This window comes from Citrus clementina, unplaced genomic scaffold (genome assembly GCF_000493195.1).
Source record: "Citrus clementina cultivar Clemenules unplaced genomic scaffold, Citrus_clementina_v1.0 scaffold_5, whole genome shotgun sequence".
Lineage (NCBI taxonomy): Eukaryota > Viridiplantae > Streptophyta > Magnoliopsida > Sapindales > Rutaceae > Citrus > Citrus x clementina.
In genome coordinates this window covers 5,316,057-5,339,199 of record NW_006262201.1, presented here as the reverse complement: position 1 = coordinate 5,339,199, position 23,143 = coordinate 5,316,057, and the positions used below count along the sequence as shown (strand labels likewise).

The following is a 23,143-nucleotide window of genomic DNA, read 5'->3' as shown; positions in this document are numbered from 1 at the left end:
CCATAGACGTTATGTGGATCAAAGCTCACAATTCAGGGAAGTATTGCCTTTAATCTTTTATCCTTACGCTTTATTTTTTTTTTTATGTGAGCTTTGATTATCATACATTGGGGACAATGTAAGTTCTTGGTGTGGGGGAGGGATTTTTGCAATATTGATGTCTGGAAGTATTATTTTCACTCTGCTCATCCTTAAATGATTTTGGAGTTAGTATGCTTCATTTATTATTTTTAATTTTTTTTCCTTTTCTTTTCTTTCTCACCACTCTTTTCCCATCTATCTCAAATTATTTACATCTATTTTTATTTTATCATACTCTTTCATCACTCACATTTTATCTTTCACTTTTTATATTACTACATACATCTTTCTCGCTTCTTATCCTTTTTACCTTTCCTTTTATATATCACTCATACTTTCTTCTCATTCTGCACCACTATTGATGGTTGATTCGTTTGAAGAGTGTACATTATTTGATGGCAAATTATCAACTTTGTGAGGATTTGAGCCTATGAGCAACCACTTTGCTCTAATTATTTTTGTTATGTGAATATCAATCTTAGTTTGTTTATTCTAGAACTTGCTTTGTTATGCATGTTGAAGTCGCATTATGGGATTTTATGCATTAAAATGATAAGGGCAAACCACTTTCTATTTTTTTTTCGCATTTTTCTTCTTTTTCTCCACCCGAAGACCTTTATTTGTTATCTTTGTTTGAGTCTTAACCATTACCCATCTAATTCTCTCCATCTACTTACCCATTTTCCTTCTTTTTGAGCCTCAATTTAAGGAGATTTTTGGACTCATTGTTTGGATAGATTTTGTATATACTTTGTTGCTCTTGCTACCTTGAATTAAAGTTTCTTAATTAGATCAACAAGCATTATGCTTGAATTAAATTGTGCAAGGTTCATTTCTTTTGTTTGATTAAAAAAAATAAAAAACAAAAAAAAGGAAAAAATGTTTACATTCTTGGCGACTTGAGTAGAAATAAGCGTTTTGATATCATAAGGTTCATTCAATGAGTTCGTTCTTCTCATTTTGATATCTTTTTCTTTCATAGACCTTTCTTTTTCATTTAACCCATTTAACCCCGTTACAACCTTTCTAAGACCCTTAGATTTTTGCATTTAATTCATGTTTTGTGGATTGAGATGTGATATATGAGCAAGTTTATGGTAATAGCATTCTTTGATTTGATTTGAGTGCATAAATGATACCCTAAACACTTTGAGTGCATGGAGTAAAGTCAATGAGAGGGCTATTAAATCTTGTTGCACTTGAATTTTGAATGGATCTTCGTGGTGGTTGAATGTTTTTCTTTTATATTAACTTATGAGATCCTATGCTTTAAAATCCTTGTCTCTCGAATGTTGATCGACTTAAATTCTTAAGGTATGCTTGCTTAAGATTGTTTTTGGATGAGTTGAGATGAGAATTGAGTGGAGATTTAGGATTAGTCTTGAGTTATATGCTTGAGGACAAGCATTATCTTGGTGTGGGGAAATTTGTTAGAGTGCAATTTATGCACTAGTTTTGCATTGTTTACTTCCTTTAATATCGATGCTTTGCACTTAATAATAATGATTTACTTGTGTTTTATTTTTGTAGGTGCAATTCTATTGATTGGTGCTAAAATTGAGCTACAAGATAATGCTTGAGGATGATTGTTTTCCTGGAGAAATCATGAGCTTCAAAAGAACTTTATTGATAAGGCGTGGCGCGTGCTGTCAACTACGGACCTGCAGTTTTTAGTTTAACGTGTTTTGTCTTTTTTGTTATTTTTGTAATTACGAATTTTATATTTAGACAATATTTTAGATATTAGTATTTTATTTTAAAAAGAACTTTAGAGGAGAAGAGAGGGAATGAAATTTAAGGGAGGAATCTATTGTCAAAGAAAAAAAAAGAAAAAGAAACCCTAGATCTAAATTTTTCTCTTCTCTCTATGAAGAACTAAACCTATTATTCTGGTTGAAGGTTAATGAAGCTTTGATTCATCACTACTGTGAGATCTTTCTTATGCTTTAATTGTTTTATTACTTTTTGGATATTTGTTTATTCTCTGAATTATTGTCATGATTATGTTTGTTAATTAGATAATTGGCCACTATTTAATTATCAACTTAATCTATTATCAATTAAAAGATTCATTGTATGAAGATTTTAATGTTTGTGACAAATAGCATAGCAGTGTGTTGTGTTATGAGAATAAACAATCTAATTTAAATGAACCATCGTATACGTTTGTTGATTAGGATTTAGGTCTCTCTGGTTTTTCAGGCTGTCAATTGATTAAATCCTATGATCGTATCTAGGGTTGTCTATTGATTAGGGAAATAACCAACGGTCGTACCTTGGTTATCAACTAGTTAAGAAGAGATTGGCTATTAAAGGGTCTCAGTAGCTATAATCGGTCTATTCATAAGTAGTAATGATTTATATTTGAATCAATGATCAGTAGTCGAATCAAGCTGAGTTAATTCCTTCAACCAGAGTTTTCCCCAATTTTAATTACAATTTTAATTTGCATTATTTTTATTTTAATTTGATTTTTATTATTGTCAACGATTCCCCCATTTTGCATTTTACATTTAAAAGGATTTAAATAATTATCGATCTCTGTGGACACGACCCTGCTCAATCACTATACACAATTTATTTAGAGTATGTATTTATTTTTGCTGGCTTCAACAACCATCAATTATTTAATTAAATTATTTGCTTCGATCTTTATTTCACATGTTATATATTTAGAAAATAAAAAAAAAATGTTATGCTTCCAAAAATGTAAGCCTATAAACTTCATTCTTTATGAATAATTATTATATTTTTAAACATTTACACTAAAAAAATTTATTAAATTTCTAAAATTTAAAAATTCTATATTTAGTATTTTTCTATATTCTAATAAATATTATTTTCTAAATATGTAAATTAAATTAATCACAAAAAAATTAATACAGTTTAGTGCAACACCAAATATAATATAATTAAATATTAATACAGTACAGTGTAACACCAAATATTGTACAACATTGTTATAATACAGTGATAATGCAATACAACATAATACAATACACCAACATTAAATATAATGCAATACAACATAATACAATAAAACGTGCCAAACACACCCTAAAACTAGTTTTAAGTTAGAAAGAGTTTCGTTATACTATAACTATGTAAGGCGCTCATATGTGTAATTTATTCACAATATAACCCTATTGTTATTAACAATATGGGTAAGCTTTAGTAATTTTTTCTTTGAAATCAATTTATATTAAAGAAAGGATACGGATATGAACATTTGAGGCATCTTACAAATGCTGAATATTTAAAAGTGGACTGTGATAAATAGTGTGCGAATTGTGTTATGAAGTTATGTTAATTGGAATATTAAAAAAGGAACATGAGCACTTGTTAGCTAATTTTTTTTTAATTTTGAATTGCTGGTGAAATATGAATTTGAGGGACTGTAAAGAATTTATTTGCAGAGGGATAAAATTTTATTTGTTTCCCCATTGTGTGTTGTATATTAATTTCGTTGCTATATTTTCTTACTCATTTTTGTTTTCTCCATCTTTGTTATTCGATTTTTTTTTTTTTTAACAATAAGCATATAACAATACTTTGAAAGATTGGAGGAAATTAAAGATATATTCGAACTTAAGTCACACGACATGCTGAATATTGTCTAGCATATAGCATAAGCATTCAGGGTGCGTTTCCGAATGCTTTGAACCCAATTGAATCTTCAGAAAGCATTTTTTTAGTAAAAGAATTTCTACAAACACTTAAATTGCTTATTGAAAAGCACACATGAACTGGACTGCTCTTAGCAAGTACTTTTAAGCGCTTTTCCAAACAACAGAAAAGTATTTTCTTAAAGATATTGTTAGCTAACTTTGAATCTCAAAAACCACTTCTGCTTCAACCGCAGGCAATAAAACAGACCAAAACAAATTTACTCATTTCAAAAACACTTTTGGAATTAATTCTTCTGGGATTTTCGAAGCCTGTACAGAAATGTAATATTCAGCAATGTGCTTTACAAACACTGTCATTTTTTGTTGTTTATTTTATTTTCTATCAATTTCTCGGCTCCCAAACAGAGGTTGAGAGTTGAGGCACCATATATTTACAATAAAATGAATAACAAAATGATTGAAAAAGGTATGATTACTATCACTATTGTCACATTTAATTAATTTTTTCACTATTATAATAACCTTTTATTAATTATCATACATGCAAGACACTATGTTATGAATAGTAAAATACATGAGTCATTATCGAGTTTTACTGCCAAAATAAACCATTAGAAAGAGTATCGTTCGCATATAACTATGTAATGCATTCACATTGTTTAATATATTACACTATTGTTATTAATAATATAGGAAAATTTTATTAATTTCTACTTTGAAATCCATTTATATTGAAAAAACACCGTGAACATGAATTTGAATATTTGACGCATGCTACAAAATTATTACTAAATATCTATAAGTGAACCATGATAAATAGGGTGCAAATTGTGTTCTGAAGCAATGTTAACTTAAATATTAGAAAATGGACATGAGTACCTGTTAAATTAATTTTAAAAAATTTAATTTTGAATTGTGGGTGAAAAATATGAAGTGGGGGTCTAGGGCGGAGCCAAAATTGGAATTTTGTGGGGCCAAACTGTTAATGAAGTGAAGTTTGAGTGCCAAGTTCTAAAAACCACTTCATAAAGGGGGTTAATGTAAAACATTTAACTTTGAGGGGATAAATGTAAAACAAAAATGCCAGAGACAGTTAAATTTGCATCTAAAAAGTTAAAACGTTGTGCTCTCCGAAGCCCATTAACAGCACTCACATCACTTTCCCTCCTATTTTCGGATTCATCGAACTTCAAAGGTTCGTTTTGCGCATATCTTTCTTTGTTTGTCTTAATTTTTTAATTAATTACTTCTAAAAAGGTGAAAATTATGTGTTATCATTTAATTTTATTTTTTTTTGGGCTTTAAAGAAAACTGTCTTTTTTTATTCGATAACGGAAACAATCAATTTAACTTTTTGTTTATGATCTCAAAATTGTAATCTTTTTCTTATAGACTGTTCTCTTGTTTCCAGTTGACTCTAGGGCTTTTTAAATTTTGTCGTTTAATTCCTTAAACCCCAGTTATTTTAAAGCTCTGTGTGTTTTGGGATAATAAGTTTGTGATTTAGGGTTTTTAATTGGCTTAATTGATGAGTTATATATTGAGGCTGAATTTGCTAGGCTTGAAGTGTTTAAATTTTTCTATGGAAATTTCGTTTACATAAGTATACTGAAAATTGGGTACTTGAATTGAGAAAAGCCGGTATGAAGGCATAACCAGTTCCTTTTCTTGAATAATTATTTATGTTCCTTGTAGTGGACAAGGATAGACTAATTCTTGGAACTTAGAACATGAAGAGAAAGCGAGGGCACAAGAAAGGAAAATCAAAAGGGCCCACCAAGGCAGTTAAGAATGAGGCAATACCAGTTGTTAGTTTAAGTAACACTGAGGATGATGATAATAATGTGGATGAGTATGGAAATGATGAATATGAGTCAACAATGGAGGTTGATACACCTTCTTCGACTGGGACTGATCAACCGTTGAATGTTGCGAGCATAAATCCTGATGGGTCACTTGATAAGGCTTTGGGAAAACCAGTTGGGCGTGTGAAAGTGAAGTTGAAGACTCCAAAATTGGTGGAGTCGTCACATAGTGATACTGATAAGAGTAGCTCGCAACTGGGTTTCGAGAGACAAGGTGGGAGTAGTGAGAGAATTGAGGATAGTGCCATGTCATTGGCTGAAATGAGATTGGGTGTTTTGGGGAATGCATCAAAGAAAGCTGGGAGCATCAAGATTAAATCGTCGAGGGCCTTGGGTAGTTCAAGTGTTGGTAAAACCAGTGATACTGTGGCAGCACAGAGTGAGACTTCTCATCAAAAACAACTGAAGACACCTCGCATGGATCATCAATATAACAAGGAAGAGCTGGATGCTGCCTTGACGGTATGTTGGGAATTTTGTGTGTTGATACATATACATTTCTGTTGAAGTTGTTCGATGGAGCTGTTCTATGTGTTTTTTGAAAATCAGCTGCCGATTTCTGAATAAAACATAATTAATGCATTTTTAATAGATGCTTTCTTTGTTTATTCTCTTACAGGTGATTAAGAAGGTAATGAAAATGGATGCAGCTGAGCCCTTTAATGTCCCTGTGAATCCTGAAGCTTTGGGAATACCAGTAAGTGTAAAATTCTAAGTGCAATGCTTCTGGATACTACTGTTTTCCTTTATCTATAAATTGTGAATTTCGTATCAGGAGCTCTGTTGAGATAGTTGTAAAGAAGATTGAAGCTCTTGTATTTTCCCTGATTTTGGGTGTCGTTCATCTTTAAGGTTTAATTGGACAAGTAAATTGTATTATCTCTGAGAGTCAATTTGTTGTTTTGGAAGTTCTCTCTTCATTACTAGCCTCATATATTCCTTGGTGCATGAAATTATAATATATACCGGTTTGGAAAAATTTTAATTTATTTAATCATAGTGCACACACAATATTGGTTATTCTGTTTTAGGTGCTCTAATGCTGGTCAAGCCTGTGGAGATGTTTCTTTTTATTTCATTTCTTCTCCTTTCATTTTTTTCTGCTTGTTGAGGGGCTGGGAGCATTGTGCATACTTCGATGTCCTTTAATTTCTCCATTATGTCACAACATATACTAAATAAGATTTTTCTTTCTTTAATTTGGATGGGCTTCCTATTTGGCACCAGGATTATTTTGATGTTATAGATACCCCTATGGATTTTGGAACGATATGCAGCAATCTTGAAAATGGTGGTAAATATATGAATTCAGAAGATGTCTACAAGGATGTAGAGTACATCTGGGAGAACTGTAACAAGTATAACAGCAAAGGTGACTATATCTTAGATCTTATGAAGCGTGTGAAGAAAAATTTTATGAAGCTTTGGATGGCAGCTGGGTTATACACTGAGCAATCAAGTGGGAGTGCAGGTGAGCGTTTCATATTTATACTTCTCTGAACTGAAATTCACTAGCAAAAAGACATGCTTTATCTGTACCAACGTGAAAGGAGAGATGTTAATAACATCATTTGGCAATTGGCATAAAAGCTTACCTTAATTCTTTTCTGTATTATTAGCCAGGATAAAGAAGCTGTTGTCTTAAATTGGCAGAAAACATGGAAAGCCCTTTTTTTTTGGTTTCTTGTTTTTCCTTTTCTTGGGAACTTCTCATGTTCGTAAGAATATGCTTGATTACATCTTTTAAAATAGTGCCAGGCATTTGAGAATGCTGACTAGAATTAGTAACATCTTGTATTTTGGTTGACTAGTTCTTTGAGTATATCAGAAGTTTCAAAGGTCTAAGAAGATGCCTGATGGATGTAGGGAAAACATTATGATATGCTTCTCCAAATCTTATGATATTAAGTTCAAGAATCAAGAATCTAATATAATTTTTAAAGAGCTCGATGCCGGAAGAATAATTCTCTTTGACGTCTATTTTAAAGGTTGATGTTCAACCTTACATCTGTGTGCATTGCAAATGACTTAGGTGACTAGAGAGTTGATGAGATAGAATTTTATGACTGAATACCAAGTGCTTGGTGAGGAGGCAATGTTTCTATCACTAGGCGTGCATGCCCTAACAGCTACTGTATATTATGTGTTTATGCATGATTTGCTTATATTTGGTTTAGGTGATAGGCTTTTTATTCTACCTTATCATTATTCATTTCCTTTGTGTTAGGTCTTGAAGGCATTCAAGATGCTGCTCACTCCAGTCAGGGGAAAGCACAAGGGAAAGGTGGTCAACCGAAGCAAAAGTCAGGAAAGCGTCATGGGTGCGTTAGGCTGAAACCTCATACTTTTTGTTAGACTTCTCTAACTGTTGTTATTATTTAAATATAGAAAATTATTTTATTTATTTCAAATTTCAGAGTGTCTTTCTGCATATGGATTAAAGGCTATATTTCCTGCCAGAAAAATTAGGAGATAAATAGAATGAATTCACTTTTATTGTTTCTCTAGACCTACCTTAGACGACAACTGTGGGAAAATTTTCCCATGTAGAATTCTTCATTCACTTCTTTACTTTTGCTTTCTGCACATTGGATTTTACTATGAAGAAAAATAAGGAATTAAATTTCATTTTATTTGTTTAAGCTCTGGTTTTTAATTTAACTTTGATGATCCATGACTTTATGGACAATAAGTTTTTGGGAGTTCATGGTGAGTTTCAAAACCATAGTACAGCACTATGTTTTTCCTCCCTAAGAGTTCACCTGAAAAGTCTTCATATTCTTCTATTCTTTTCCCTCATCTGTATAATTTTCCCCATTTGCAGAAGGCGTCATAAACATGATTGTTTATGTGCAATTTGTGTTCTAAAGCGCCGTAAAAGGGAGCGTGAGGAGAATGCTCGAATTGCTCAAGGCCAGACTGATGTTGTTGAGACTCAAGAACCAAACCAAGAGGTACATTAATTTTTTTGATTGATGGTTGCACTCAGTCTTGTATTGATATAAAATAGTTGATTTTCACTTTATATTCTTGCGAGTCTTATAGTAATTTTGATATTTGAGATTTGCTTGTTACTGTCGCTATCAATAATTCTGCGTCGCTCCTCTCTCTTCTATTTTTCTATTCTTTATTTCTTTTTGGGTGCTGAAAGTAACGTGGGAGTTTCAATGGCCAGGAGAAGAGGCAGACCATCTAATTGTTGTACTTTTAGAGTCTATTGGATATTAGATCTCTAAGATGTATTTATATGTGTATTTTAATATAACTAAATAATTATAATAATAGTAATAATAAATCTAGAAGTTGGTTGCCATTTGGAAATAAACATCGCTTTTGTTTCACCTTTTCTGTTTGATTGTGCGATAATATTTAGCAGTAAGAACCTCCAATGATGATATGCAAGTAACCCTCCTTTTTGTTCATTTTCATACGGTATGTACTGTGGCAGTTTAAAGGTATGTGGTGTTGCGCACCAACGTTACACGGATCTGTTTTGAATTGCAGAGAACAGGGATTGAGATAGTAAAATAAGAATTAATTGTACAGTTGTTAAAGTGTTTACATTCCTTTGTTAAAATTGTAATTTTGTATTTGTACTTGTGGCAACAAGAGGATATGCTTAATAATTTCAAACTAAAAGATGTGGGCTGTCCAATTCTTTGGCAAAATGCTACATAACAAAAGCTTCCTAGAAAGCGTTGGTCATGTGTAAATGTATTTGAGAGTTCAATATTGTCAAAGACATGGTTTTTGCTTTTATGTTTCTTTCACTGTTGTACAAAATATGACCTCTCTATTATGTTCTGATTATGGATTCTTCTTCTTTATTTCTATTGAAGGAATCTTCTCTTGGAGAAAGTGCTCGCGGTGATGATTCATCATCAGATATGGGTGAATCACAAAACCTTGATGCAGACGCTGAGGTGGAAGGGAAAAGAGAGGAGGTTAAAGGGGAGAGTGCAAAGCAAGAGTACAGCCATATGGAAGTTAAGCATGAGGAAGAGCAGGAGGAGGAAGAAGATGATGAGGAGGATGAGGAGGAAGAGGACGAAGGAGGAGATGAAGAGAATGAGATAGATATGCAAAAGAAAGGTGAGGGTGAAGGCCTAGCGCAGTCAAAGATAGGTGAAAGATTAGGGGAGGAGTCCATGAGACAATCTGAACCAGGAAAACCAGAGAACTCTGGTGGAATCCAAACTCATTCTGACGAGCACGATGAGGAAGCTGTAGCTGTTCAGAAGCAAGCACACAAGGTTTGTATATTTATTTATGGCATACGCCTACGACAGTTTATCTTAATAATATTAGGACTTGCTGTCAATCCTTAACATTTGATGATGCATAAATGCCCTCCCGGTCTTCGGGTGAAGGTCAGTTTGCCACTTAAAAATGCAACAATTTAAGTGAATATGATATCAAGCTTTCTCTGATCTCGTCTGCTATCTTGATTCAATGGTTTGATGTGGATACAGAATTCACAAGAATGGGCAGAAAAGGCTAAATTGTACAGCATCTTCAATTCTGAAAATCCAATGCTCCTGAGACTATGCGGAACGCTCTTCCCCAATGATCATACGTCTGTCTGGAGTGGACCTCATTCTCTAGTTCAGCGTCCGGTTTCCGCTCATACTAATTCCTTTCATGCAGCTATCGAGAGTTTCATGCAGTAAGCTCTCAGCTACTTTGGCTAAGTGGATCAAATGTAACTTAAATTATGCTAATTACACAAGTTGATAGTAATTTCTTTCTGCTCTTATGACACACTGGTTCAGACAGTTTTGAATCTAAGTTATCGGAAGCAATAGGGAAGCACTTTATTTTGAGAAGTGTTTTAATATAGTGCAGAAGCCCTTGCAATATGTGGAATAAGCCTTTTTTTTCCTCTTTCTAAAAATAATTTCCTTGACCTAGTAATTTACGACGGTGCTTTTATTAGTCATTAGATACGTTCTTCAACTTTTAATGTGTTCGTAAATTACAGTCAATGATGCGGGGTTCAATAAGAAACTATACATATTTTAATTAAAGGTAAGTCTTTTTTGCGAACCAAACTGTTTCTTCTGTTTCAGAAAATTCTGAATCAATTGGATTTATTGTTCGGTTCGGGTCTTAAAAAATGGACAAAAAATTAAAAATTAAAATAAACTAAAGAAATCAACAATAACGACCAGCGCTGCTTCTAAATATTTGATTTTTATTTAAAAAAAAAAACAGCATGAGAACTTTAATCCTATTAATGAGTGTCATTTTTTAGTTGTTTTACATATTTCAATCTCAAATGGCTCCGTCACATATAATAATCCATCGCATATATGAGGTGATAGGATTGTTAAGTGGTAAATAATTTTTATGAATTTTTTTGATAAGTTTTGAGACACATAATTTTTTTTTTAATTTGTGTGTCTCAAATGTGTACAAAAACTAAGAGACAAATTAAAATAAGGGAGAAGGATAAACACACCCCCAACGTTTAGGTAAAGGGACAAAAATCTCCCTAACGTTTCAAAAAAGATATTTACATCACAATTTATTATAATTTCACCATTATACTCTTCTAGCATATAAAAAAAAATTTATTAGATTATCCAATTTGTCTATATATTGTTAATAAAATTATAAATAGACAAGTTGGATATTATTAAAAAAATTATAAATATACCCCCATTGCCCAATTCCTGTATTTAAATTTTTATCAATAACCAATTTTTAAAAAAATATATATATACACCTAAAAAAATTATAAATAAATTATAATTTTAAAAATAAAATTGGTTATTAATAACCAATTTTATTTAAACTTTAAACTTGTATATTTAACAATTCTCCACATGTCAATCATTTAAATTTGTATATTTATAACTAATTTTCTATGTTATTTATTATGGTATTAATAACCAATTTTATTTTTAAAATTATAATTTATTTACAATTTTTTTTAAGTGTGTAGATGTCTTTTTTTAAAATTAGTTATTGATAAAAATTTAAATAGAAGAATGAGACAATGAGGGTATATTTATAATTTTATTAACAATATATAGATAAATTAGATAATTTAATAATTTTTTTTATATGCTAGAAGGGTATAATGGTAAAATTATAATAAATTGGGATATAAATATTTTTTTTGAAACGTTAGGAAAGTTTTTATCCCTTTACCTAAACGTTGGGGGGGTGTGTTTATCATTTTCTCTTAAAATAAATCTGTTTTTGGACATAAAATTAAAATAAATATAAAAATATAAAAAAACCTCCGAATTTGCAACGCTAAAACCCTAAACCCTTGGAAAAGCAACCTAAAACGCTACAAGCTTTCTCTCGCTTTCAAAAGAGCTAAAGCAAATCGATTAGTCGATATTTACTCAATGGCCATCGCCGGTATTCTCCGCTCCTTACGACGGCGAGATGTCGCCTCCGCCCATCTCTCTGCCTGCAAATCCGTACGTCTGCTTTTTCTTTATTTATTTATTAATCAATCTGTATTAAACTTGCCCGTGTTTTGCAATTTGTGTTTTTTTAAACTTGCCTGTGTTTTGCAATTTGTGGCTTTTTAAACTTGCCCATGTTTTGCAATTTGTATTTAGTTTTGTTTTTGCCATTTAAACTTGGTTGCTTTTATTTTTTTAGCGCCCCAAATTTTTTTTTTTTTATCAAAAAGGTTTAAGTTTTAGCTTCTGGTAATAATTCAACCAGGTTTTACTAAAGTCTAAAGCAAATGATGCGCATTATCTGAAATTTGATGTTGGTTTCTGTGTTTGATTCTGAGAAAAAGAAAAGGGTATGAAATTGGTTGAGGGCTTTTTTGCAAAATTTGTTTAGTGTGATGATTGATGAGACTTGCGAATCTATAGTGTTTGGTTAGTGTGTATGTTTCTTCAAGTGATTGATTAAAGTTAGCTGCAAGGATTGCTTTCTGATAGTTAAAAGTTTCGGATTGAGCAGATTATGTACAGAAATTCTTGTTCTTATAAATTGGAATACTTTTGCAGTTGACGTGCAATGTCAAACCCTCCTGGGCTTCTGCAAATTGGGCGAGTTTGGCAAGACCTTTCAGGTACTCTGTGTCTGGCTGATCGCCTTTTATTTTGTTTGGGACCTGGGTTATGACTACTGTTTGTTTGGAACTCATGTTTATACTCTTTATTTCAGTGTGAGACCAGCAGGGAATGATGTTATTGGGGTTGATTTGGGAACCACCAATTCATGTGTTGCGGTCATGGAAGGAAAGGTAGGACTGTTCTGAATATTTTGCTAACTGTTAATTTAAAGTTTTTGGTGTATAAAGATCATTTCTGATGAATTTTGAAGTTCTATGTAGAATCCTAAAGTTATTGAGAATTCTGAAGGCACGAGGACCACGCCGTCAGTGGTGGCCTTCAATCAGAAAGGTGAGTTGCTTGTGGGTACACCAGCAAAACGTCAGGCTGTGACTAACCCAGCTAATACACTTTTTGGAACTAAGCGTCTGATTGGTAGGCGATTCAATGATGCCCAAACTCAAAAAGAAATGAAAATGGTTCCATTCAAGATAGTCAATGCTCCAAACGGAGATGCTTGGGTCGAGGCCAATGGGCAACAGTACTCCCCAAGCCAGATCGGAGCATTCGTTCTAACCAAGATGAAAGAAACAGCAGAGTCTTATCTTGGAAAGTCTGTTTCTAAAGCAGTGATCACTGTACCAGCTTATTTTAATGATGCTCAGAGGCAAGCAACGAAGGATGCTGGTAGAATTGCCGGTCTCGATGTTCAAAGAATTATTAATGAGCCTACTGCTGCTGCACTTTCCTATGGCATGAACAACAAGGAGGGTCTCATTGCAGTTTTTGATCTTGGTGGTGGAACGTTTGATGTTTCAGTATTGGAAATCTCTAATGGTGTCTTTGAGGTACAAGTTTTTCTAAATTGAAAAACTATGTTCATTTATTTATTGATTATGTTTCATTGCTTATAATTGTCTGCTTCAGGTGAAAGCAACAAATGGTGATACATTCTTGGGAGGAGAGGATTTTGATAATGCATTGTTGGAGTTCTTGGTGAGTGAGTTCAAGAGGACTGAGAGAATTGATCTTTCTCAAGACAAGCTTGCCTTGCAGAGGCTTCGTGAGTCAGCTGAGAAAGCGAAAATAGAACTTTCATCAACATCCCAGACTGAAATTAATCTTCCATTTATCACAGCCGATGCATCAGGGGCAAAACATTTAAATATCACACTGACCAGATCTAAATTTGAAACTTTGGTGAATCACTTGATTGAGAGAACCAAGGCTCCTTGCAAGAACTGTTTAAAGGATGCAAATATCACTATCAAGGATGTTGATGAGGTTCTTCTTGTTGGAGGTATGACCCGTGTACCTAAGGTACAAGAAATCGTTACAGAGATCTTCGGAAAGAGCCCCAGCAAAGGAGTGAATCCTGATGAGGCAGTTGCCCTTGGGGCTGCAATTCAAGGCGGAATCCTTCGTGGAGATGTCAAAGAGTTGCTTCTTCTGGATGTTACACCATTATCACTTGGTATCGAGACACTTGGTGGTATTTTCACCAGGCTGATCAACCGAAACACAACAATCCCAACAAAGAAGAGTCAGGTGAGTGATTGTTTAGGGCATTGCAACATTGCATATGAATCTTTACAACATGTTTATTGAAAATATGTAGTGCTTGAATATTTTATTTTGACAAAATAGTACAATGGGTATGCATTTGAGTAACGTTAGCCGCTTGTCATTATCCTACGGTGATAATTTGCTTGAGAGGTTTGGGTTTGCATTTGCTCTAGTTTTGAGGTTTCATCCACGTGTAAGTTGCAACTTAATGTTTTTATCCAACTCTATAGTGTTCCAATATGTTCATTTTGACTGATGATGCTTCTCATCACAGGTGTTCTCAACAGCAGCTGACAACCAGACTCAGGTTGGCATCAAGGTACTTCAAGGAGAGCGTGAAATGGCAGCCGACAACAAGGCGTTAGGAGAGTTTGAACTTATGGGCATTCCACCAGCTCCTAGAGGCATACCTCAGATTGAGGTCACATTCGACATTGATGCTAATGGTATTGTCACTGTTTCTGCCAAGGACAAGGCCACTGGCAAGGAACAGCAGATCACCATCCGCTCATCTGGAGGACTGTCAGAATCTGAAATCGAAAAGATGGTTAAAGAAGCCGAGTTACATGCTCAAAGAGATCAAGAAAGAAAAACTCTGATTGACATCAGAAACAATGCAGACACTACCATCTACAGCATCGAAAAGAGCTTGGGTGAATATAGGGAGAAGATTCCTGGTGAAGTCGCTAAAGAGATTGAGGATGCTGTGTCAGATTTGAGGAAAGCAATGGCCGGTGAGGACATTGATGGAATCAAGGCCAAGCTTGATGCTGCAAACAAAGCTGTCTCGAAGATTGGCCAACACATGGCTGGTGGTTCCAGTGATAATTCTGCGTCTGGAGGTTCGCAGGGTGGCGACCAAGCACCAGAGGCTGAGTATGAGGAGGTAAAGAAGTGAGTTTAGCTATTTAGACAGCAAACTACATGATCTAGCGAAGACTGCTGATGAGGAATTTACTAACCAATGCTTCTATAAATTTTGATGCCATTCCCTATTATTTGGGATGTCATTCCTTATTATTTGGGATAATCTCCCATATTAATAAAGAAAACAGAATAAAATAGCAGAGTAGTGTTTTATTAGACTTCATCTTCTCTGTAGTTGAATCTCACTATTTTTAAATGACTCCTATATAACTAAGTTCCTCATTGTCAGTTAGAGAGGAAACAATCCAACAGCTCACTTATTCCCGTGTTTTCCAAGGAGTAAGTTGATTTTAACTTGTGAATTTAATCAATCTTTAGATTTGACTTAATCCCTTTTCACTTTGATTACTGTTTGAATCATCATTCGTTTACATTGAACAACAAACTAGAACATAACATTCAGGCTTCTCTTTTTTTAGTATTAAAATCACACTGACAGTTGAGAGTTACACAGATTGTTCATTTGCTTCCTCCTCCTTAGCCCGCAATTTTGCCTTTGCTTCTGCCAATCTTTTCTCTGCTTCTTCAAGAGCTTCATCTCCTCCTTGATAGCCTCTTCCAATTCAGCACTAGTGCGGCTGTCGGTGATTTTTGAAAAAATCTCTTCCGCAAGCTTGAGGTCCGCTTCGCCAGCTATCCTAACGCCAGATTGAGGCTCTGTTGCCTCTGTTTCCTCAGTTGCATTATCCATGACGATAGATACAGCCAGAAGCACACTGCATAAAAGAACAAATATTAATTTAAGTAAAGGGAAATTTCTAGCCTACTCCCAAATAAATTGACATTGACATTTTGCACCGTGCACCTAAAAAAATTGACGTGTTGCACCGCGCCCTCAATTTTGTTAATTTTTCAGTTATTTCTAACGGTTTCATCTAACTTTTGATTAAATGACAAAAATACCCCTCTATATGAAAAAAAAAAATAAATTTTTTAGCTCATTTAATTTTTTAAGGTTTTTTTTCAATTGCAATAAAAAAAATTTTTTGTTACATGTACATTTGTCACCACTATTATTTTTTCTTTAATTTTTTTAAGATTTTTATTTGAATTGCAATAAAAAAAATTTCTTGTTACATGTACATTGTCACCACTATTATTTTTCCTTTAATTTTTTAAAGATTTTTATTCCAATTGCAATAAAGAGAATTCCCATTAAAATTAATTTAAGGAATGAACTTTTAATTTTACCCCTTCACCGTTAAACTTAACTGAGAAAATAACGGAATTGGGGGCGTGGTGCAACACTTCAAATTTATTGGAAACGCGGTGCAAAATGTCAATTTATTTGGGGTAGGTTAAAAATTTCCCTTAAGTAAATTAAAATAAACGTAACGAAGAATACAAAATAAAACTTGACTAACAACTGAAGAAGAGATGTAGATGATTGGACCCTCGGTGGTTGCTACGAGAGATTGTAAAAAAATAAGGCGATTGTTTCTCACTCTTTTATACTACATTTTCAAGCTACATCTCATGATCTTTCAATTTCATCACACAAAATTCATTCATTAACTACTACACGGTAAAAAAAATTTCATTAGCTGCAACGTTCCGTTATTTATTTATTTTCATTTTTCGAGTTACAATGGCATTTGGATGGCTATGCCCTTGGAGATGGATGCTTTTTATTCATTCATTATCTATATACACGTGTGTATAAACTTAGTACACGTATTAAACATGGTGGTTTATACAACAACAGTATGGCTTGATCGCTATAAACTTAATCAAATACAATAACCATGTAAAATTTGAATATAATCATGGGATAATGATACGTCAATTCTACAGCATCAATTTAAAATTTGAATATAATCTCAATATATGTAATATTATTATTATTAATAGTGCCGATAGTTTAATAGTTACAATGATTCCTAACATGCTTTGACAGATTCAAAAACTGAAAATAAGCAAAACAAATCTCCATATTTGACTTTTCTTTTTCTTTTTTTAAGCAAAAGCAGAAACCAAAAACCACACCAATTTAATTACATGCAAAGTATGTACATAATTGGCATATAAAAAGTTAAAGCACATGCAAGATAACCAATTTAATAAATACCCAGATAAATTAACCAAAAAGTATGATGTTAATAAAGAAATTTCGTTTAAAGAAAAAATTAGAATAAAAAATAATGAGCTTTCGTGTACCGACCTGAAATGTCAACAATGGAATTAAATAAGTAAAATAGGACGAGAGGAGGATTAGGAATAAATAAGTGAATGAGAAGAAAACTGTTATATAGATTTTGATTTAAGAGTTTGAATAGTGATAGAGTTCCAGATAGCTTTGGTAAATATTAGTTTTTGTTAGCAACGACTCAATTTTTATTTTTAAATCCAAGAGTTTATGGTTTTTTTTTTTAAGAATTTAAACAAAATGATAATAGAAAGAATTTAAAATAAAAATAGTTTTTTTTTTGTCTAAAATTAAAATTTAGTAAATAAAGGGCCGGGTTTGATATCTAGTAGATGAGATTTTTTATGATCCAATGTACTTATAGTAATTTTTGGGAATCACTTGAAAATATATTTTAAAAATTATTTGACAAAAAGGTTTTGAAAATGAAAATAAATCGCAGATACAACATCAATAATAATAAAAATTGTGTCTGTAGCATTAATGAATTTTTTTAAAAATAAAATAGTTGTAATAATCTTTTAAAATAATTTATTTTAGAATTATTTTTAAACATACCGAGAGTACAAAGTAGATTCCTTCATAAATTTTAATGGATACTATAGCTCCGAGAATCATGTCGAAAAAATATGATGCAAATTTGCAATCAAAACTCTTTTATATTCTGAGAGAGATCCATTCTCTAGATACAAAAACAAAGCACAACCATCTCAAACTACATGGATAAGAAGCTCTCTAAATCCTAAAAGTCATTTCCCTAGGGGAAGGTCGAATAGTTTTCAATTAATGTTATATGCTGGTATAAACTGGATACTGGAATCAAAGCTTAAAGGAGACCAGTTAAAAAATGGTGTGAGCTTGACCCACCTCCCTAGTCCCTAACTTTTAAATAAATAAATAAATAAATTCCTAAAAGTCATCACAAGCAGCATACATAAGATGCGTTTACTAAATTAACATACCCTTTCGCAACACTAACAAAAAGCTGGTATATACTAGATTCAACTAAAGAGGTTAGTACCATCTCCCCCCACACAGGGTGTCCTGTTACTGCAGACGTCTCTTCCTGCTCACTGGATCCGGACATGTTTCTAAAGATTCCGCAGCATCTGTTTGATCATCTTCCGGCAGATCATATTTCACAAAGCCAAGGGATAGGCCGCATGCAGGGGCCATAGGACTCGCAGCAGTCACCGTCTTTGCTTTTAGGATTCTTTCAACTGAAATTTATCATTTCGAATAAGACGCAAAAAGATTAGCTTGCAATGAATCTACGAACATAGATACGCAGGATAAATAAGGAGGCGGCCTCACCATCAGAAACGGTCAATTCTCCGGTGCCCACAGCTTTTAGAACCCCGACAATTAGTCTCACCTGTGCAACGTTGACAAGAAATGAAAATGATCACTTTTTGAGTATCTTTTTCCTTTTCACTAATGTTTTTGGTATCCCCTGTAAGTCAGTACCGAGATCAGATCAACCAAAATCGAAAAGCACATATTCTGACCACAAGTATGGTAGCAAAGTTAAAACAGGTAATTTAAGATCAGAGATGGAAAGGCATAATTCTAACCTGGTGGTAAAGAAAAGAACGCGCACGGGCTATAACCTCGTAGGAGCGATGTTTTTTCCTTATGCCAAATACATTACTTCCACCATTAGGCATCCCTAATTTAATGCTATTGTCAATTGAACTAAGCACAGGCGAATCTTGATTAATCGATGAGAAAAGTGCAGTGGATACCACCTCAGAAACATGCAGCTCATCTAAAGTTCTAATTGGGGAGTTGGCCTGTAGGTAATCGAGAAATGGCTTTAATTTCATATTCATGCCAATTCTAAGCACCAGAAAAGCTACATGTTACCAATAAAATTCAGATGTACAAACATCCATTCCAAGTAAAAAAGTATAATAGTTTGGTTGATGTATCACAAATTGTCATTACTATAATTGTTTCCTTTTGCACTCCCAAAACAGAAAGAATTCTATACAGGTTTAATTGTTCCTGGAAGTTTTAATTTAACTTTAGGAGCTTGGTAGCAATTTGGTGATTTTCAGGTCTGCTTGTATGGGCTTATCAGCTGCCTTTGTGATCAGAAAAAGACCCAACCAGAAGCAAAAACAGTTAAAATCAATGCCAAAGCATTGAAGGATGAGAAACAACCTGGCAACCTGATGCCCTGAAGGAACTAAAATCATGACATCCAACAAGAACTTTGCATGCTTCCTGCATCAGGAGTTTCACTGAATAAATATGTGTGCAAAGCTAACCATAGAACAAAATGATGACCAATAAATAAACAAAATAGTCAGAAAACCTGCATAGCATGAAGATCTAACTCCTCAGTTACATGCCAAGCCCTATCTTTCTCAAAAACAGACAAAGGCTCTGGCCCAGACAGTATGCGATAAAAGTACCTAAAAACATAGATTAGAAGTAAGGGAGACCTTTTCGACAACATATTTCAACATTTAATTTGGAGTTCGGCAGCAACCGAAAAGGAATTAAAGAAATGAGGGTGGCAATGATAATCATTCCATGCAGTGCATCATCCTACTTAACTTGGTACATGAACCTATAAATATATAACACAATGAGGATGCAATTTCTACTAGCATGTCTTAGATCATGATACCTACGTTCGTTCTTGAGCTCTAAATCTTGCATGGAAGTCAGATGGAACACATCGAACATCGGTAACCATGATATCTCCTTCAGACTTCTAACCAAAAACAAAAAAATTGTCAGAATCTGCAGAAGAGAGGCGGAGGCATCTTAGCTGGATATGATTTGACCAAATTCAAATTTCAAATTCAGACAGAGTTCTAGCAAGAAATCTGAAAAATGTTAGATTGATGATAACAGATTAAAATTTTTAAGCATTCAGCGGTTCACAAAAGAGAGAATAGAGAGGTAAACAGCCGCAATTTTTTATCTTGATTCTGAAACTTCTAGGATTGTTAGAAGAAGTACCTGTAAAAAATGATTCACTGCTCTCCTAACCACAGAAGAGTCATGAGGTGGTAGCTGCATTCCAGAAAAGATGGAGATATTATTTAAAAGTATATATTTAATATTTATTATCAATCATCAATAGACATAAATGTCAAAAGAAGTGAAATTCCTCCTGGTAAAATGTTTTAACTAGAAATGCCAATATTGAGAGTCCCGATCAAGCGAGCTCTAGATAGAGAGCACCATATGTTAGAACTGTTAAGAAGCAAACTGGCTTACTCTTTCATTAAGACATAGTAGAAGTAACTTGTAGCTCACATACCACTTCCCCAGGCTTCCTTTTGCTTATGCGTTCAACGTCTACATGGCAAACATTTGATGCAGCATGTACTCCAGCATCCTACAGAAGTAAGGGAAAAAAATCATGTCATGCCACAACCTCCAAGAGGGGGCTAGAGAATCAATCTTCTAAGCTCTTGATGAATATAAATGAACATGCATCAAAGAGGGACCAAGAGAGAAAACAAAGATAGAAACAGGCAGCTGATACAAATTTAAGCTTTCTTCACCCAGCAAGTTAAGACTTTATTGTTTACGAAATCTCACACAATAACACCTAACTTTAAGAACAATCAAATGACACCAATAAGATGAAAAAGTTGTAATCAACTTAAATAGCTATGTCTCAACAATATAACTCCACTTAAGTTGCTATGTCTCAACAATATAGCTAACTCTGATGTGCACATACATCTCAAAAAGCAGTAGAATTTTATGAGAAGTACCAGAACATCTTCACTCTGCACATTCATACATCTCAAAATTTATTGAACAAAACCATACAATCCTATCAGAAGTATTTTTATTTCTTCCAAAAACCAGAAGTTTTCACTGTTGCAGTGAATAAAAAAATGGGAACTACAGCTACATCCTACAACCTCAAATAATCATGAAAGTTCTGGTATATAACATCTCAAGCAGGTGTCCCCCAGAGGAACTGAACCTACTGCCCCTCAGTTGGAAAAAAATTCAACCAACCGGCACCCAATGAGTTGTAATTACATCCTACACTCAATCAAACAGGATCAAAACCAAATCAGTAACTAATAATCAGCAGAACAATATATTTACTGTTCGACTGGAGAGAGAGATTGAAACTGGCTGCCCAATAAATTTATGAAATGCCTCCTGCACAGATGAAAATATAAAATGAAGTAAATATTGTGTTTTTGGTAGTTTATTTTCTTTCTTACTGAATCATTCAAGTGTAACATAACAACTCAAGTGCTTTTGTTTATTTCAACTAAACATTATAAAATATGGAACTAGAAAAGTGATTCTCAATTCTTAAAATCATTTTCTTATTATGAATATGAGATTAACGGTGCATTTGAGAAAGCATTTAATCCAAATGCTTCCACATAAAGCATTTTTTCAGTAGAAGCATTTCTTCGAAGACTTAAAACCTTTTTTAAAAAATACAAATGAGATGCCCTTATAAGTGCATTTCCAACTAAAAAAAGTGCTTTCACAAACATTCAAATTCATTATAAATTGCATTTATATCCCGAAAACCACTTCTACTTATTTCAACCTAGCACAACAAAACAGACCCCCAGAAAAGCGATTTTAGTCATTTCGAAAGCGCTTTTGTTACCACAAAAAAAAAGGACTTGTGTAACTAACCCACCAAAGAAAGAGAGCAAAATACCTCAAGCACGCCAACAACAGTGCGGCAATTGAGCTGCTTCTGGGACCCCGAGAAGCGAGTCCCAATATACTCAACGGCTATCAAGTAACGTTGAATTCGTTTATTCGTGCTCATGACTTCAGTAACTGTTCTTGTTTCTGGAACTTCTTCTGGGTACTCTTCTTCTTCCTCAACGCTGTCGTTTTGATGATCTTCTTCTTTTTCTTCTGGTATTTTCGAAGCTTGTTCAGAACATTCAGAAATGCGCTTTGCAAACTCGGTCATTGTTTGCTTGTTATTCGACTTTCTCTCCGTTTCTCGGCTCCCAAAGAGCTGAGTGATGTTATAACGTTGGCGGGTCTAAGAGCGCCACCATTATACAGGCGTTGGGGATTGTACGGATTCAGAATACATAATATAAAAGCAACTTTTTTGTGACGGGGTGAAGAGTAGTTCAATAGACTTTTCTTCGAAAATAAAGTACTGAGAAACAGCCCGTCTCTTTAATCTTTTGAATTCTACCCTAAAATCACTTCATTAATAATTTTGGAGAACATTCATTCAAAAATTTTGACAAAGTTATAAATTCCATCTTTTGTTGTCAAGGAAAAAATAATGATTAAACGTAATTTTTTAATAATTGAATTAATTAATAATACAACATATCATCATTGACTAAAGTCTAAAACTATAAATGAAAAATTAAGAAAATCGAACTATTTTTATTCAAATTCAATTTAATTTATTTTGATTCTTACTTAAAGAGAACCAAATCCAACGAATTCAACTCATTTTGTGAAGAAATTAAATCAAACCGTGACCATTATCCCTTTGCGAAAAAGCTAACCAAACATCAATTATCATCTATTATTTTAAAGAAATTTTCATACATAATTATATTGTGTATAAAAGAAATATTTATGAAAATAAGATAATGATTCCGTTTTAAAATTTTCTAAATATTTGTGACTTCAGTAATTTTTTAATGATATTAAGGCTTTGATGGTAAAATAATAATAGTTAAAATACTAAGTGGAAAAATATTAGGTAATTTTTATGGGTAACTGATAATTTCAAAAAAAATATGTAATATAATTAAAAAGTAATAATACAACCATAAATTCTTATACAAATTTATATTGTACAAACTGATGTAACATTAATTTATTAGTTGAATGAAAATATAAAATAATATAAACAAATCATATGGACCAAAAGATATTTAATTCAACCAATGAATTAATGAC

The 23,143-nt window shown here is 33.2% G+C and overlaps 3 protein-coding genes across 7 annotated transcripts; 2 read left to right on the top strand and 1 right to left on the bottom strand.

The window, feature by feature from the left end:
* The first annotated feature begins 4,822 nt into the window (after positions 1-4,822).
* On the top strand, positions 4,823-10,486 carry LOC18042332 (bromodomain-containing protein 4). The gene is made up of 8 exons (XM_006431596.2): positions 4,823-4,905; positions 5,406-6,037; positions 6,195-6,272; positions 6,803-7,046; positions 7,803-7,896; positions 8,400-8,529; positions 9,415-9,828; positions 10,048-10,486. Exons 2-8 carry the CDS (start codon positions 5,441-5,443, stop codon positions 10,243-10,245), a joined length of 1,755 nt encoding a protein of 584 aa, XP_006431659.1. The 5' UTR covers positions 4,823-4,905; positions 5,406-5,440; the 3' UTR covers positions 10,246-10,486.
* Positions 10,487-11,835: 1,349 nt separating this feature from the next.
* Positions 11,836-15,334, top strand: LOC18042331 (heat shock 70 kDa protein, mitochondrial). Its single transcript, XM_006431595.2, has 6 exons — positions 11,836-12,012; positions 12,562-12,626; positions 12,722-12,800; positions 12,891-13,457; positions 13,537-14,157; positions 14,450-15,334. Exons 1-6 carry the CDS (start codon positions 11,938-11,940, stop codon positions 15,071-15,073), a joined length of 2,031 nt encoding a protein of 676 aa, XP_006431658.1. The 5' UTR covers positions 11,836-11,937; the 3' UTR covers positions 15,074-15,334.
* Positions 15,335-15,408: 74 nt separating this feature from the next.
* On the bottom strand, positions 15,409-22,403 carry LOC18042225 (tRNA pseudouridine synthase A). Of its 5 annotated transcripts, none has more exons than XR_002905267.1 (11): positions 21,918-22,403; positions 21,338-21,394; positions 20,529-20,606; positions 20,225-20,278; positions 19,891-19,973; positions 19,569-19,668; positions 19,415-19,477; positions 18,823-19,041; positions 18,563-18,623; positions 18,211-18,468; positions 15,409-15,818 (listed from the first exon to the last, which is right to left on the bottom strand). XR_002905267.1 is itself a non-coding variant. In XM_024183340.1 (11 exons), the coding sequence occupies exons 1-10, from the start codon at positions 22,179-22,181 to the stop codon at positions 18,296-18,298; spliced, it is 1,152 nt and encodes a 383-aa protein (XP_024039108.1). In that variant the 5' UTR covers positions 22,182-22,403; the 3' UTR covers positions 15,409-15,818; positions 18,270-18,295. The 5 variants fall into 5 exon arrangements, 3 of the variants coding, with proteins under 3 accessions (XP_024039108.1, XP_024039107.1, XP_006431657.1); XM_024183340.1 differs by having other exon boundaries at positions 18,270-18,468; XM_024183339.1 differs by lacking the exon at positions 15,409-15,818 and having other exon boundaries at positions 17,888-18,468.
* Positions 22,404-23,143: the final 740 nt, after the last annotated feature.

Excerpts from the sequence above, each read along its gene's own strand:
- LOC18042332 (XM_006431596.2), top strand. The coding sequence starts at position 5,441 with ATGAAGAGAAAGCGAGGGCACAAGAAAGGAAAATCAAAAGGGCCCACC. Across the intron at positions 6,038-6,194 it reads AGCTGGATGCTGCCTTGACG|GTGATTAAGAAGGTAATGAA; the intron begins GTATGTTGGGAA and ends ATTCTCTTACAG. Across the intron at positions 6,273-6,802 it reads CTGAAGCTTTGGGAATACCA|GATTATTTTGATGTTATAGA; the intron begins GTAAGTGTAAAA and ends ATTTGGCACCAG.
- LOC18042331 (XM_006431595.2), top strand. The coding sequence starts at position 11,938 with ATGGCCATCGCCGGTATTCTCCGCTCCTTACGACGGCGAGATGTCGCC. Across the intron at positions 12,013-12,561 it reads ATCTCTCTGCCTGCAAATCC|TTGACGTGCAATGTCAAACC; the intron begins GTACGTCTGCTT and ends ATACTTTTGCAG. Across the intron at positions 12,627-12,721 it reads AGTTTGGCAAGACCTTTCAG|TGTGAGACCAGCAGGGAATG; the intron begins GTACTCTGTGTC and ends TCTTTATTTCAG.
- LOC18042225 (XM_024183340.1), bottom strand. The coding sequence starts at position 22,181 with ATGACCGAGTTTGCAAAGCGCATTTCTGAATGTTCTGAACAAGCTTCG. Across the intron at positions 19,478-19,568 it reads TAGATCTTCATGCTATGCAG|GAAGCATGCAAAGTTCTTGT; the intron begins GTTTTCTGACTA and ends CTCCTGATGCAG. Across the intron at positions 19,042-19,414 it reads TCAGGGCATCAGGTTGCCAG|GCCAACTCCCCAATTAGAAC; the intron begins GTTGTTTCTCAT and ends GATTACCTACAG.